The sequence below is a fragment of the Pogona vitticeps genome, chromosome 3, assembly GCF_051106095.1.
Source record: "Pogona vitticeps strain Pit_001003342236 chromosome 3, PviZW2.1, whole genome shotgun sequence".
Taxonomy (NCBI): domain Eukaryota; kingdom Metazoa; phylum Chordata; class Lepidosauria; order Squamata; family Agamidae; genus Pogona; species Pogona vitticeps.
The window spans coordinates 214,291,572-214,305,244 of NC_135785.1; the positions used below are offsets into that span (position 1 = coordinate 214,291,572).

Sequence of the window (13,673 nt, forward strand, 5' to 3'; positions counted from 1 at the left end):
TGAAACAGCTGATAAGAACTCTGAGAGGTCAACTCTGTATACATCACATGTCCTCAATCTGTTGCTCTTCAAAGGTTTTGGACTTCACGTGCCATCAATCCCAGCATATAAGACAAACAGGTGTATTCTGGGTGTTGTAGTCAAAGCATCTGGAGGGAACAGAGGCACACAAAAACATATATGGAAGCATGGGGGGGGGGGTGAGAAGTGCGGCTACAAAGACATCAAGCCAAGGCAAATCTCAGGAGATTGGGAGTCAAAGACTGTCTTGAGGAAGCTGTGGCAAATATAAGTGAATTAAAGACAAAAAGTACCCCCCAGAAGAGAATTTTTTTAATGTTACTGCTCACTCAGCACACTCTTCAGACAAGGGCCAAAGGGTAAAAGGAAGGAAAAGGCCTCCTCTGATGTAGATTAGCTTGACATTGACTAGTGACTGATGCTCTGCTTTCCCTGCTGATGAATTTCAGAAAAAAAAATATTGCGCTATCCATCTCTACATTATAGATATATTCTTGTTCTTTGCTTTTCTGCCTATATATTTCTGTACTGTATAAAGTTTTTCAAAGGCAAGACAAACCTACAGCATTGTTAAGTATATGTATTTGGTCTTCTAACATTTCATTTTTAATTCTATAATTTTTTTTTCAAATCTCTCTCTCTATTACAGTACATACATCCCAGGACACCTATCATCACAATGTAAAACTATACAAACAATCTAATATTATCCAACCATCATATAGAAAACATTTTAGGTTTTTTGGGTTTGTTTGTTTTCTTTTTAGAATATGCATGCTTTATTATATTTCCAAATATAGTAGAATTACCTAGAAAGTGTTTCTATGCTACATTTATTTTAAAATAAATCTTGTCTTTCTCACCAAGGCTTTCATTGTAATCTAAATCAAGATGACTTACACAAGGGCAAAAAGCTTAGAACTGATTGACTACACCAGCAATTTAGGAACGAAACAAGCCTGACTCCATTAAGTGCAGAACTGATATATTCAAAATACAATGGCCTATAAAAGTTAACATACAGTTTAGACAGTGAGTTGATGTACAACAACAAAATAGCACTGACTGCATATTATGTAATTACATAATTATGTAATGAAATTACACCTATATGTGCCCAACAGGCCAACCTTACAATCTCACAGGTTATTTAATCAACATTAAATTACATAATTTGATACATATTATCAAAAAATGCAAATATATATATAACTTTCCAGATAGGACAAGAGAAGAAAGACATAAATGTTTACAAGGCATCCACAAAGTACATTAAATTATTTTAACACAGAAATTACAAGGATAAGGATTCATTACTTACTGTATCTGAAAACTGTGGCAAAACCCTTACTTATGCCAATGTTTCACAAAAGACACTTTTAAAGTGTTCTTTGTTAAGAACACTGCACAGAACACATCTTGGGTTTGATGATCAACAGTGCATACCTAGGTGGCAACAGCTCTGGAGGACTAGCACTACACACACCAATATGAACGAAAACCAAACAATAAGTGCACAGTAAATTAAAGTTTGAGATCTATTACCATGACAAAAATGCAAGGCAACTGAAATGAATTAGAAAATGTGCTACTGTACACCAAGTAGATACAAACGTGTACAAGACTATTGTTGTTTCTGTTTGTATTGATCTGACTCGATTTTGGGCTACCTAAATTGCTTAAAATGATTCTTCATATTTTACTCCATACCACTCTGATGTTGTTTTTGTTTTTGTTGCTATTTTAATTCTTTCTTAATAAAACTAGCTTCTTGTATTTCAAAACAACAAAACAAATGTAGTTATTCCAACTCACATAGCCACATTTATCCACTCAGCCAAGTTCATTGTCTGCTTCCATACATGCATTATTCCATACAGACGCTGGCAGAATGCTAGTATTACACAGTTAAATCAAACAAGTTTTTTTCCCACAAACCCAACTATTTCTAACCTTATCTTTTTTCTTAAAGTTCAGCACAAGCAACTTACAATAAAATAGCTGCCACAAAAAGAGAGGAAAGGAGGACTTACTTGCTACTTCCAGTGATGCATTGTGGCTAACAGCTTCACCAAGATAATTCCTTGCTACACAAACGTAGACTCCTTCATCAGGCCTACTTTTACGGCCATGAACTATGCGCAAGAAAAATAAAGATCCACTTGGCAACAACATCCGATGTGAACGAGGATCGTCTTTGTCAGTTTCTACCCTTTCCCCTCCTTTATACCATTCAATAGTTGGTACTGGCCTGCCTTCAGCCTTACAGTTCAAAGTTGCTGGTTCTCCTTTAGAAACAATTAGATCCGACGGATGTTCAACTATTCGAGGTGGGAAATCCTCCTGACGAAGACGAGAACCTAAGGGGGGAAAATTGCAGATTTAAATATTTAACTCCTTCTTTATTGATAACTTTTTAACATTCACCCCAACAAGTTAATATTTTAGTTATGTCTATTATTTAATATAGGAATCAGTCAGAAGGTCTAGGGTCCAGTCTTCCCTATGGTTCATCTTGGGTCCCACTGCAAACACCTACTGAAATCAAACTTCTATTCAACTTCTGATTTAAATAAGAATAATAAAAATGTTTCAAGGCTTATGTGGGTTATGTGCCTTATTTTGAAGGTTCAATACACTTTCCAGAGCCTTCCAAAGTGTGATTCTCCTTGTACTAAGGTGAGACAGTGATTCAGTATGAACCCATGGGCCATATGATTGCCTCCACATAATTTAACATGCATCCCACCTCTCAAAGGATTTTGCAACAAACATTTAAGAACAGCACAGTACTGGAAACAACGTTAAACATAAGCTCACTACTGTCATGAAGTCAATGAAAATGAGGCAAATTTCAATATTTGAAATTTCAATACAGCTTTTCGGTTAAATTCTTTGGGTAAAAGAATACTGGCTTTACCTGCTTCTTAAAGGACAGTAGAAGGTGGCAAATTCACTGCACAGGACAGAAACTTAAAAGTCCAGCTTTGTCACTCTTTGATACTGTGGCTAAGCCCACCTCCATTCTTTTCTTATTTAAGATATGCAAATAACCTGGCAGATATTCTCCATCCTTAGAACATTTCATAATATGCGAACTGCCCTGTGAAAGAGGCATGCCTTCTGATAATGAGACCCTGAACTCTATAGGGATTCAATGGTCAATTGAACCAACTGGTTTCTGAGATACAATCCCTGTGCCAACCTGGTATAGTGGTTGTGTCCCTGCAGTTACAGAAGATTTAGTTGTATCCTAAATCAGCTCATTCCACATTTTTTCTACCTTTCTGCTGACAACCAACAGAGCAGTTTTGCTGTCAGTTCCCTCTGCTAATAGATCTAGCACAAATACGTTCTGCTGACATGGAGGTAGCTATAACACTACAAAAGGCTTCAGCCCATTCTGAATCCACTACAGCTGGTGCATATATGGGTTAAGATTACACTTTCAGGATAGGTTTTTAGATCAGTATGATTAAATATATTATCCTGTTCCCTTTTTCATACTTCAGCCATAATAGCTTATTCCAAAGAACCATACCACAATTAAAAACTATTAGCATAAAAATGCAAATTTGAAGTACTAAACAGTTTGACTACATTACACAAAATTTGCATCAGTTGCCTTGGTTGCCCACTTAATAGCTCTGAATAGCTGAGTATAAAGTTTGAAGGACCAGTTACACCCATGTGAATATTTGAGATTGCACCAATAATGTTAGAGATCCAGCTTTTTAGCCCAGCACTGAAGCTGGTCTGGCCAGCAAATCCCACATGTTAAGCCATTTTACAGATAGCCCATGCCTTTAGAAAAATTTTTCTCCCTTAAGAATTCAACATTACACCTTTCCAAGGGGCTTTGTGGACTCAAGACTTTGTTTTCTGATTTTCTTGCTGATTTTATTCCTATCTCCCCATATATAATTGACCAATTAATTCATTCTATATTCTATTTTAATATTTAAATACAAGCTTTTTAAGAGTTTGCCATGAAACACAAGTAAAATACAGTTATTTTAGTGATATTATGACCAAAAAACATACTGTATATAAGACCAAAAAATAGAACAATTCACAAGAATCATGTGCCAAAATGGTCAGAAAAACTAATCATACAACCTCCCAAAAATCCAGATTTAAAGAATGTAGGCTTAAAAAAACCGAAATTTATTTAACATAACAGCAGAAATTATAATTTAAAAACCAGTGGACCAGTAAAAAAACTAGTAAAATTTTTCACACTGCACCTTTCCTGATATCTGAAAGTCAGGAAATATCATCCAAAAGACATTCCAGAGCCTCTCTGATTTAGAATGTTTGTTTTTTGACCGGATAAGATGTGATATAGAAATCAATAAATTCATTTCGAAATGTAATGTTTTAGTACTGAAAACATATGGGGCTGGGTGCATTTAAACTATGTCATGGGCCCTTATCCTTCCCAATAATCACTCCCCCCACACCCTCAAAAATACCACTCTGCCACTCTACCACTAAAACTGTATTAAACAAAAGATAGTAATTAAAAGCTCAGCAGTTTTAAATTATAATTCTAGGTCCACACATTATACTGAAACTTGAATTAAATAAGAAAGACCATTTTACAACCTTGCAGAAGGAGATAACTGATTTAGTTTTCATGCATTAACAAAAAGACAAATAAGGAACTGTCTATAAACGTATTTTGAGGCGGACCAAAGTACTGTACGTAACAGTCTTATTTGGAACACTGTGTAAAATTCCTTAAAATGTATGGGGCTGTGATTCTCACGAAATGAGTGCCACAAAGGGAGCATTAACAGCAAATCTGATGACAGCCGCCAGAAGGGATGTACTGGTTGTGGTACTGGAGTAATCTTCTTCCATGTCTATACTTTTAATTTTCCCTCCTTACAGTCAAGTTATTTAAGTTGCAATTTGTGTTTTATTGAGTAGAAGCAACTTTATGTATCAACATAAATCCTACAAACGGCACAAATCCTGTAATTTTCTTGTCAGAAATCAGTCCCAGAAGGGACAGTTTGTGAACACAGAAGCACTATACTCATCATTCACATACTTTTATCTACAAGGAACCCACATTTTTCTTTGAAAAGCCCACAAACACTTCATTGGAGGTATAGAGATTACAGAGATAGAGGAACCTAATAGATACAAAATTCTTTAGTACAAAGTTCGCATTTCCAAATGCAAAATTCAACATGCCAAATATTCCACATATTTGGCTAAGCAAGCAACTATTATGCTTACAAAGCAGCTCACATTTACACATGTATTTGCAAACAAATGCCAACAACACATCAGATGCTGTGCAAACCTGAAGTGGGCTGTCAAATTGTTGAAAACATGACCTATTAAAAAAGGAGTCTGGTTTTCATATGGGCCAGAAACAAGTACTTTAAGAAGGACTCACACATAGCACTATCTTTCAGCTTTGGTCCCTTTATCCATAACAAGGAATACATATAATGTTTCACTTGCAAGTTATGGTAAATATTGCTAATATATATTAAATGCTTTTAGAATTCAATCCTGACTTCTGGGGATGTGAGACTATATCCCAAAGGCATTTAGCTAAATATGTGAAACAGGCAAGCGGTTTTCAGACTTTTTTTCACTACAGCTATCAGCAATCAGCAGGAATTCCCCCAACTAGAATTTTGGTAGTTTTAGCCAAAAAAATTCAAGTTCTCAAGGTAAGTTTCAGGATAGAGTGTTTCTTGCCAATGCTCTCTCTGAAGCCATTAAATGGGTGGACCTTTTTAAGCTCGATAGGATATAAAAAGCATTAGTAAAGCATTAGTAAAGGTAGGTTTTTGAAAAGACTTCTATATAGAGTTTAATAAACAAAGAAATAACTGTCTCCATGGAACTTAGCAAGTTCCACCCATGTCTTTCTCCATGCTTCAATGGCTGTTGCTGCAGACAAAGCTAGCCAGAACACATGTGGATGGCCAAGGTTTGGCCATCAAACCTTAATATTAAGCACACATTTAAACTGAGCACTATCTGATCCATACAAAATACTCCTTAATGATACACAGTCTTGTGTCTCATTACATTTTTCTGTATTATCACTCAAATTTAAATGCAGGATATGAGCAGTTAAACGACTTCTGTTAAATATTTTATCTTTCTAAAAATTATAAAAGAGTTACTGGTTCAGAAATACATAAACATGACACAGAGAATAATTTATATTTTAAAAAATTAGTATGAAGAAAAATCTTTCCCCTTTTTTCCCTCTCTTCTTAAAATGCCAAATATGTAACAGCTTTACTCTTTTAAGGACTGGATATAGGAAGTGCCTGGCTAGCCATGAGGCGCACCCAGTGTGCCTGTGGATGCATACTGGTCCCAAAGCTTTACATCAGGCACACAAACTCCGACACAAAGGTGTTGTTCAACTACAACTCCCATAAGCTCTAGCTAGCATGGTTAACGGAGAGAAATGTTTTTAGCTGCAGCTATATTTTTATACTGTTTTGTTTTATTTTGTAAGCCACCCCGAGTAGACATGGTCTAGAGGGGCGGGATAAAAATCAAATAAATAAATAAATAAATAAATAATACGGAAGGATGTGTTTGTTTTTTTTAAAGCTCTCCTTTGCAGCCTGTGTGCACTCCACGTGGAATTTTAAATGACATTCCCAACCCACACAAAAACCTCACAGCCAGAGTGGCCAGTATGGACTCTATGGTTGTTGTGAGAACACTCTAAGCTCCAGCTTAGATATTTACATTCCATCCCATAGAGTAACATATGCAAATCCTTTGAAACAATCATCCCAGGACAGTGCTTCTACTAGTAGCTTTACTATACTTGCTTTACCTTTTTCTACGCACAGGTCCATTCCTAGAATTGGCCTGCCTAAATGTCAGCAGTCAGTAGAACCAAAACTACACATTTCTCTCCCTCTTTGTTTGTCACTTTCTTCTCTCTCCTTCCCACCCTCTTTGCTCCCTCCTCTCTCTCTTGCTCCCTAATCCCTCTTCACCCAATAAGGATGCACTGATTCCTGTTAGAGATCTCAACTGATTGTGAAGAGAGGACTTCTGAAATTAGGCAAGCACCGCAAGATATCAGACTCAAGGTTGCCAGTTGTTCATCCCTGCTAAAGAGGTCTACTTAGAAGTAAGTTACAATTCCAGATGTATGTACTCTATATTACATATACATGCGATCACAGTCTAAAAATCTGGCAATAATTTTTGCATCACTGCTCAGCTTCTCCAAGCCTCTGTCAGGAGCATTTTTAAGGAAAAAAATAATCAGCTCTGATATATTCTTGAAGGCTATCACGGCCGGGATCCAATGGTTGTTGTGGGTTTTCCGAGCTGTTTGGCCGTGTTCTTAAGGTTGTTCTTTCTAACGTTTCACCAGTCTCTGTGGCTGGCATCTTCAGAGGACAGAAGTCAGAACAGAGCACAGACAGAACTCCTGTCCTCTGAAGATGCCAGCCACAGAGACTGGCGAAACGTTAGGAAAAACAACCTTAAGGACATGGCCAAACAGCCTAGAAAATCCACAATAACCAACCAATCAGCTCTGAGTTTGGTAGTGGTCTAGGATGTTGTCATGAAACTTGCACAAAGTGCCACATCTCTCTACTTTTATGCCATATTACCAGAACAGGGAACTGGAAAATTGCCTGACGTCATTTTCCCTTCATTTCACCTTCCATGACAATTCTCTATTTAATATATATGTATATATAAATAAAGTGATACAGTGGGGTCTCGACTTAAGAACTTAATCCGTATTGGAAGGTGGTTCTCAAGTCGAAAAGTTCTTAAGTCGAATCTGCATTTCCCATAGGAATGCACTGAAAACCATTTAATCCGTATCTGCTCTTTTCTGTCCATAGAAACTAATGGGAAGCTGCTATTCTGCCTTCTGCCACTAGAGGGGGATATTTTCTTTCTTTTTTCCCCTTAGGTTCAGGGAAGACAGGGAACACTAAAGGCAGCACTTTAGAACTCTTTTTTTTAAAAAACGAAGCCAATTTTAAATAATGTTTTAAAGCATGTTGTGCTGATTTTTTCAGCACAAAGGCACTCAGGCAGGCTTTTTAGGCGCTGAGCAAGCCTCCGGAAGCCTGCTCAGAGCCAGCCGATCAGCTGTTAGGCGGGGAGAGGAGTGGGGAAAACCACAAAATGGCTGCCAGGCTCTTTCTGGGTGTCGGCTTTTAGCTCTTTCCTGCTCTTTTTCCTGTGGTTTGGGGGCTACCAAGGCCTGGTAAGTGACTTTATTTAACAGTACAGTATTTATTTTTAAGTTTCTGACCCTTTTCCCCCCTCCAGAAGCCTCTAAGGGGAGGGAGGGGGGACTTTTTTCCCTGTTCGTAACTCGAGGGAAGTTCGCATGTCGAGTCCTTACTTTCCCTATAAGGCAGGTTCGTAACTCGAATTGTTCGCAAGTCGGGTCGTTCGTAAGTCGAGACCCCACTGTACTAGCTGAGAGTATTTGAAAGCCCACACTGCAATCCTCTTATCAAGAACACCTTATAAAAGTTCTGGATGAGGAACTGTCACAGAAATGTGCTGGTGCCTGGTGTATCGATACTGAGTAGAAATGAAACTAGATTTTAGAATTAACAATTGATAGGCCAAGATAAAACTAAGGCCTGGATTTGGAGCTCTAGGAAGCTCTAACCCTGAAATATTCACACCTGACCTAGAAATATTTTTGGCACACTTAAAATAACAATGTAATTTTCCTTACTGCCCTTTTACCTTTTCATGTAGCAGATGACCCATCACTGGAATGCTTGTAGGAGGAAGCAAGCCATAATTGTTGTAACATTTCACAGTACTGAAGGCTATAAATCAGGGCCCAGGAAGAAGACACATCAACATACCAAAATATAAGAGGATACCCTTATCCCCAGACTTTCAGGCACATCTTAAGCACAGGTCAAGGGAACATGGGGGCACAATATGCATATTTCTGTATAACCAATAGATTAGCGTAGTTGCCATCAATTACCCAATGAGGGACTGGATCCAAAGCTGGGGTACAATTGACCAATAGAATTGTAGCATTTTATTGCTCTTTGTCTATATTATTATAAAATGTATGTACTCTATATGATCGGGATTTTATCTGCTTTTAAGGGAAGTCCCACCTGACCTTTTCTGTTACTTTGCTATTCAAAATAAAATCGGACCTTTGGTTCAGCTGTCGCGTTCTCGCCTGATTCCTTGTCGGAAAACCGAAACCCAAAATTGACCAGTAACATATCTGCCTATAAAAACTTAGCGGAATGCTTTTCAGCCATTTCTCTTCCTTCATGAGATAGCTCTCTAACCTCACATTTATGAGGTTCACTAAGAAGATGGAACATGTATTCTATTTCTGGAAAAAAAATCCATAGAATCTCTCCCCAACCCCATTCCCAGGCAACCTAATTTAGCTCTCACAGTGCAACCAGGTGGACAGCTATCTACTGGCCATTCTTTCTTGTAAAGATTAAATATTTTGTTGGTGAACAGGTTTGTCAGTGACTAAAGACATAACTGCAATGAGAAATTATATTACTCTGGCTCAAGGGGGTTCTCTACACTGCTGCCAGTAAAAAGCTTCTACAGACATATGAACTTCACTTGCTACAAAAGGAGATGCATTTATTGTACTGGATTTAGAAGAGAGAGACCTAGACATTAATTCACCTTGGATCAGTTGTGACCTTTAATTCTAACCTACCTTACAAACCCGCTGTGAGGACAAATTACAGGAAACGCAAGGCTCAAAGAACAATTGAAAGTGTTGTTTTATGGTGGCACCTGTCATACTTAGGGTGTCTTAGGTTCTTATTCTATTCTTTTTCCTATTTACCATTTCTGTGAAACCACTACAGGTGAGATCCTTCAGAGTTTGAGAGTCGGTGCCATGATTCTGTTGGCATCACTAAGCTTTCTTTCTCATCTACACCTTGTTTCAAGAAGATTACTGGTGATATCTTTTTGGAATGGTCTTTGACCTGATGCTGATTTTTGTGGTTCATGCGAGTTTCATACACTGTTTAATATGCTTGTGAGGCACATGTTATGGAGGAAGTATGGAAAGGTTTAAAAGTTATTATTATTGATACATAAGTATAGATAAAATATTTGCAACAATAAATAGCACTCTAGGATAGCCTTTGTTAAAAAGCTATGAATTAACCTGTAGATGACTACTGTTTCTCTTCTCCATTTGTGGTGCCCCCCCCCCAGACATCTTTGCATTCAGGGCAGGTGATGGGGGGGGGAATAAGAACAAACGGTATTTCTCTCCAAACTGTTGCTGGCAAACAAACCTATCCCTTTTTCGGGACAGATTCAGATACAGTAACTGGTTACAGTTTCACAGATATCTAGCAATAAGTCAGTAAGGCTTGCTGCTGAGCAGATGCGCACAGGATTATATTGTCAGTAATTCAGGTAAGCTTCACAAAAAATGCTAACAGAAACTTGTATGCAATGGTAAAATATAAAATGAAAGCCATAAAACCTGACATCAATTGCAGCATTTTCCCATGAAATAAAAGGTTAGAAGTACACTGTACTAATTCCTTTTCAAAAGCTTCCTGAAGAACCTGTTATGAATCTTCAGATGCTCCTTGTGTTTTCCCACTTAACTTCTATTCAAACATCAAATGAAGTTTTTCAAAAGCCTACCGCACAATAGTGACACTCAAAGGAAAAAAATTAAAGAGCTCTGGTTTATGTGAATTATTAGCCTCTCTGACAGAACCTAGTAAAACAAAATTTTAAGGGTAATTTTGTAGAGACATTTATACTTTCAAAAAACAAAATATTTCAAATGGCCTTTTAAAGGATTAGTAACAAATCCCTGAAGGAATGCAGTCAACCTCAGTCATTTTTAAACCATAAAGTCAACTTTCCCAACATTCAGAGAGCTTTAGTGAACACACCAGGTTAATGAGGCACAGAACGAATAAAAGGTGTGATGGTTCTGCAGGTAAATCAACATGATCACTCCCTAGTGGTGTCTCTCATCTAAAGGGATAGAACAACAAAAACGGTTTCAAAATGTCATTCTTGCTGGGGAAACTTTGAATGTGAACTTTGGGAATTCATTTTTGCAGTCCATAATACACTGCTTTCAGTTGATGTGCAAAATTTAAATGGAAACCTAATGTAAAGAGTTTTAGATAATGTTTAAACCATCATTTCCTTTTCAAGGGAAGATCACTGCTGGGCCCAAAGAGGTTAGCAGGAATTAAAAATGCTTGGGGATCAGCCACAGCAGCAAACTTCAAGCACATTAAATAATGTATTTAGTATCCCTTGTGTGTCCAGGTGGAAGAAAAGATTTCCTTTAGGAAAGAATTTTAAGTCTTCAGAATGGTGTAATGCAAACAGATTATGCTGAATATTTGATTGCTTAGAGACAGTTTTCAAATAATGACAAAAGAAGTCCAATTTTAATTTCAAAAGAAGTTATATTGTTTCAGCAGAACACTTGCAGGAAACAAACGTCATTCCGAATTCAACATTCTTAAGCATTTTAAAAAATGTAATAGTACTGCAGTGCACTGCCTAAAAGTTTAGACTTGGACAAAGGAAACTCAGGCACAACCTCCAACTAGTCATAAAACTCACTGGGTGATTTCTACCTGTCCTTTCGCCATTATAAACTATCTCACTGTGAAGATACAGAGAGATTATGCTTGTCATTGTAAGAAGGAATGAATGGAATAGGAATGAATGGAATATTTCCTCTAAAATTCTTTTGTTTTGTTCCTAGACTACAGCATTTTGAAAAATGGATTACTTAGAAGAAACTCTTGAAGAACTAAGGCATACTCAACTCAATATTGGGAAGAAGTGACTAAACATTCCAAAGAACTTTCAGACAACAAGAGATTACTGTATCTCAGAAAGGGTTGTGCTCTTCCCTATTGAGAGACTGGATGGCCAACCCGTCAGGGATGGTTTGTCATGGATTCCAGCATTGATTAGATGGCTCTGGGAGGATCTATGATTCTATAGTGAATTGAAACCACTTGAGCTTCACATTCTAGAATACCTGCCATCGTTTGTACATTTCCCCTATTCCAACTCAAGCTGTGAATTTACTACCATTTTTCCATGTTTATCAGAATCCTCTGAATACACTGTCTGAGTACAGTGGCCAAAACCCTAATAAGATTTTAAACCAGTGGGACACAAATGGGAAACCTTTCAGAAGCAAATTACATAAATTTAAGAAGTCTGCACAAACATTATATGTTGCACGCTGAGTCATGCAACTCAGTGTGCAAAATATGCTCTCTATACTGATTTCTTGAGGCAATTCACCTCCAAAAGATAACACCAGTTATATTACATTTATGATAACAGGATTTTAGTATCTTTAAGTAGAGCAAGCCATCTTCAGTGATACTGTGAGCAATGCATTGTATTAATCAAATATAACTGAGGCATTATATACCATATGCCTTTGATCAAAACGATACATTTTTCTGCCCAATAAACACAGTGATACAGTGATAATAAAATTAAGAATCATCTCATATGTGAGAAAAATGGTACAGACAAGTCCTTCTTGTGTGGAATTTATCACATCCCAAATGTGTCATCCTGTCTCAGTTCAGTGAAAGCCAGGTTGCTGAAGTGGACAGATGAACAGACTAAGAGACCTGGGTTTGAATCCCCTTTCAGCCACAGAAAACCATTGGGGGTTGACACTGATGAAATCACTCCTTAAATATTTCAAATACAGTGGTACCTCGACTTACGAACTTAATCCGTATTGGAACTGCATTCGTAAGTCGAAGTACCATTTCCCATTGAAATGCATGGGAACGGGATTAATCTGTTCCAGCATTCAAACAAACAAACAAACAAAGAAAAAACACCAAAATAAAAATAAATATAAACAGAGCAAGTCCCACGCCAGGACTGCAAGAAAAAAAACACAAATCCAAAAACAAAACACAAAAACGTAACAAAACCCACCCAGAACAGTTTTTTAAAAAGGACTTATCAGTCTGAAGCCTCCCAGCACTCCACTGCCTCCGCAATGCCCGGGGGCGAGCGGCTAGGCACCCAGCTACCTCAAGCCTCCCAACGCTCCACTGCCTCCACTCTTGCCGGGGGCGAGCAGACAAGCACCCGGCCAGTTCAAGCCTCCCAGCGCTGGGTGACCGCTGCCTCCGATCGCGGCAGTGGGGGACCCCGGGAGGTCTCCGATGATGGCGGGGAAGCTCCCAGGGCGTCCCCGCCACCATCGGAGACCTCCTGGGGGTCCCCTGCCACCACCAGGAAAGCTTGAAACCCCCGCTGCTGCGATCGGACCCCCAGGAGGTCTCTGATGGTGGCAGGGAAGCCCTGGGAACTTCCCTGCCGCCATCAGAGACCTCCTGGGGTTCCTTTTCCTAACCTTTGGAGCAAAAGAGCACTCTCTTTGCCACTAACGGTTTGAATGGAATGAAAAAAGGCAGCGTACATTTGAATTTCCCACCCTTTTCCCGTGCCTTTTTTCGTTCGTAGGTCGAGGCTCCGTTCGCAAGTTGAATTAGATTTTTGCAAATGGAGCCGTTCGTAAGTTGAATCGTTCGCAGGTAGAGACGTTCATAATTCAAGGTCCCACTGTACCTCGAAAATCCTATTAGAGCCCCTATAAGCTGAATGTAACTTGA

General features: G+C 38.3%; 1 protein-coding gene across 6 annotated transcripts in view; it reads right to left on the minus strand.

The window, feature by feature from the left end:
* ROBO1 (roundabout guidance receptor 1) overlaps positions 1-13,673 on the minus strand; it is a 769,638-nt gene that overhangs the window by 315,978 nt on the left and 439,987 nt on the right. For all 6 annotated transcript variants that reach the window (XM_072994024.2, XM_078388993.1, XM_078388992.1 and 3 more), the window contains one exon: positions 2,055-2,381. In XM_072994024.2, coding sequence (XP_072850125.2) covers positions 2,055-2,381 — 327 coding nt within the window. The remainder of the gene's footprint in view (positions 1-2,054; positions 2,382-13,673) is intronic.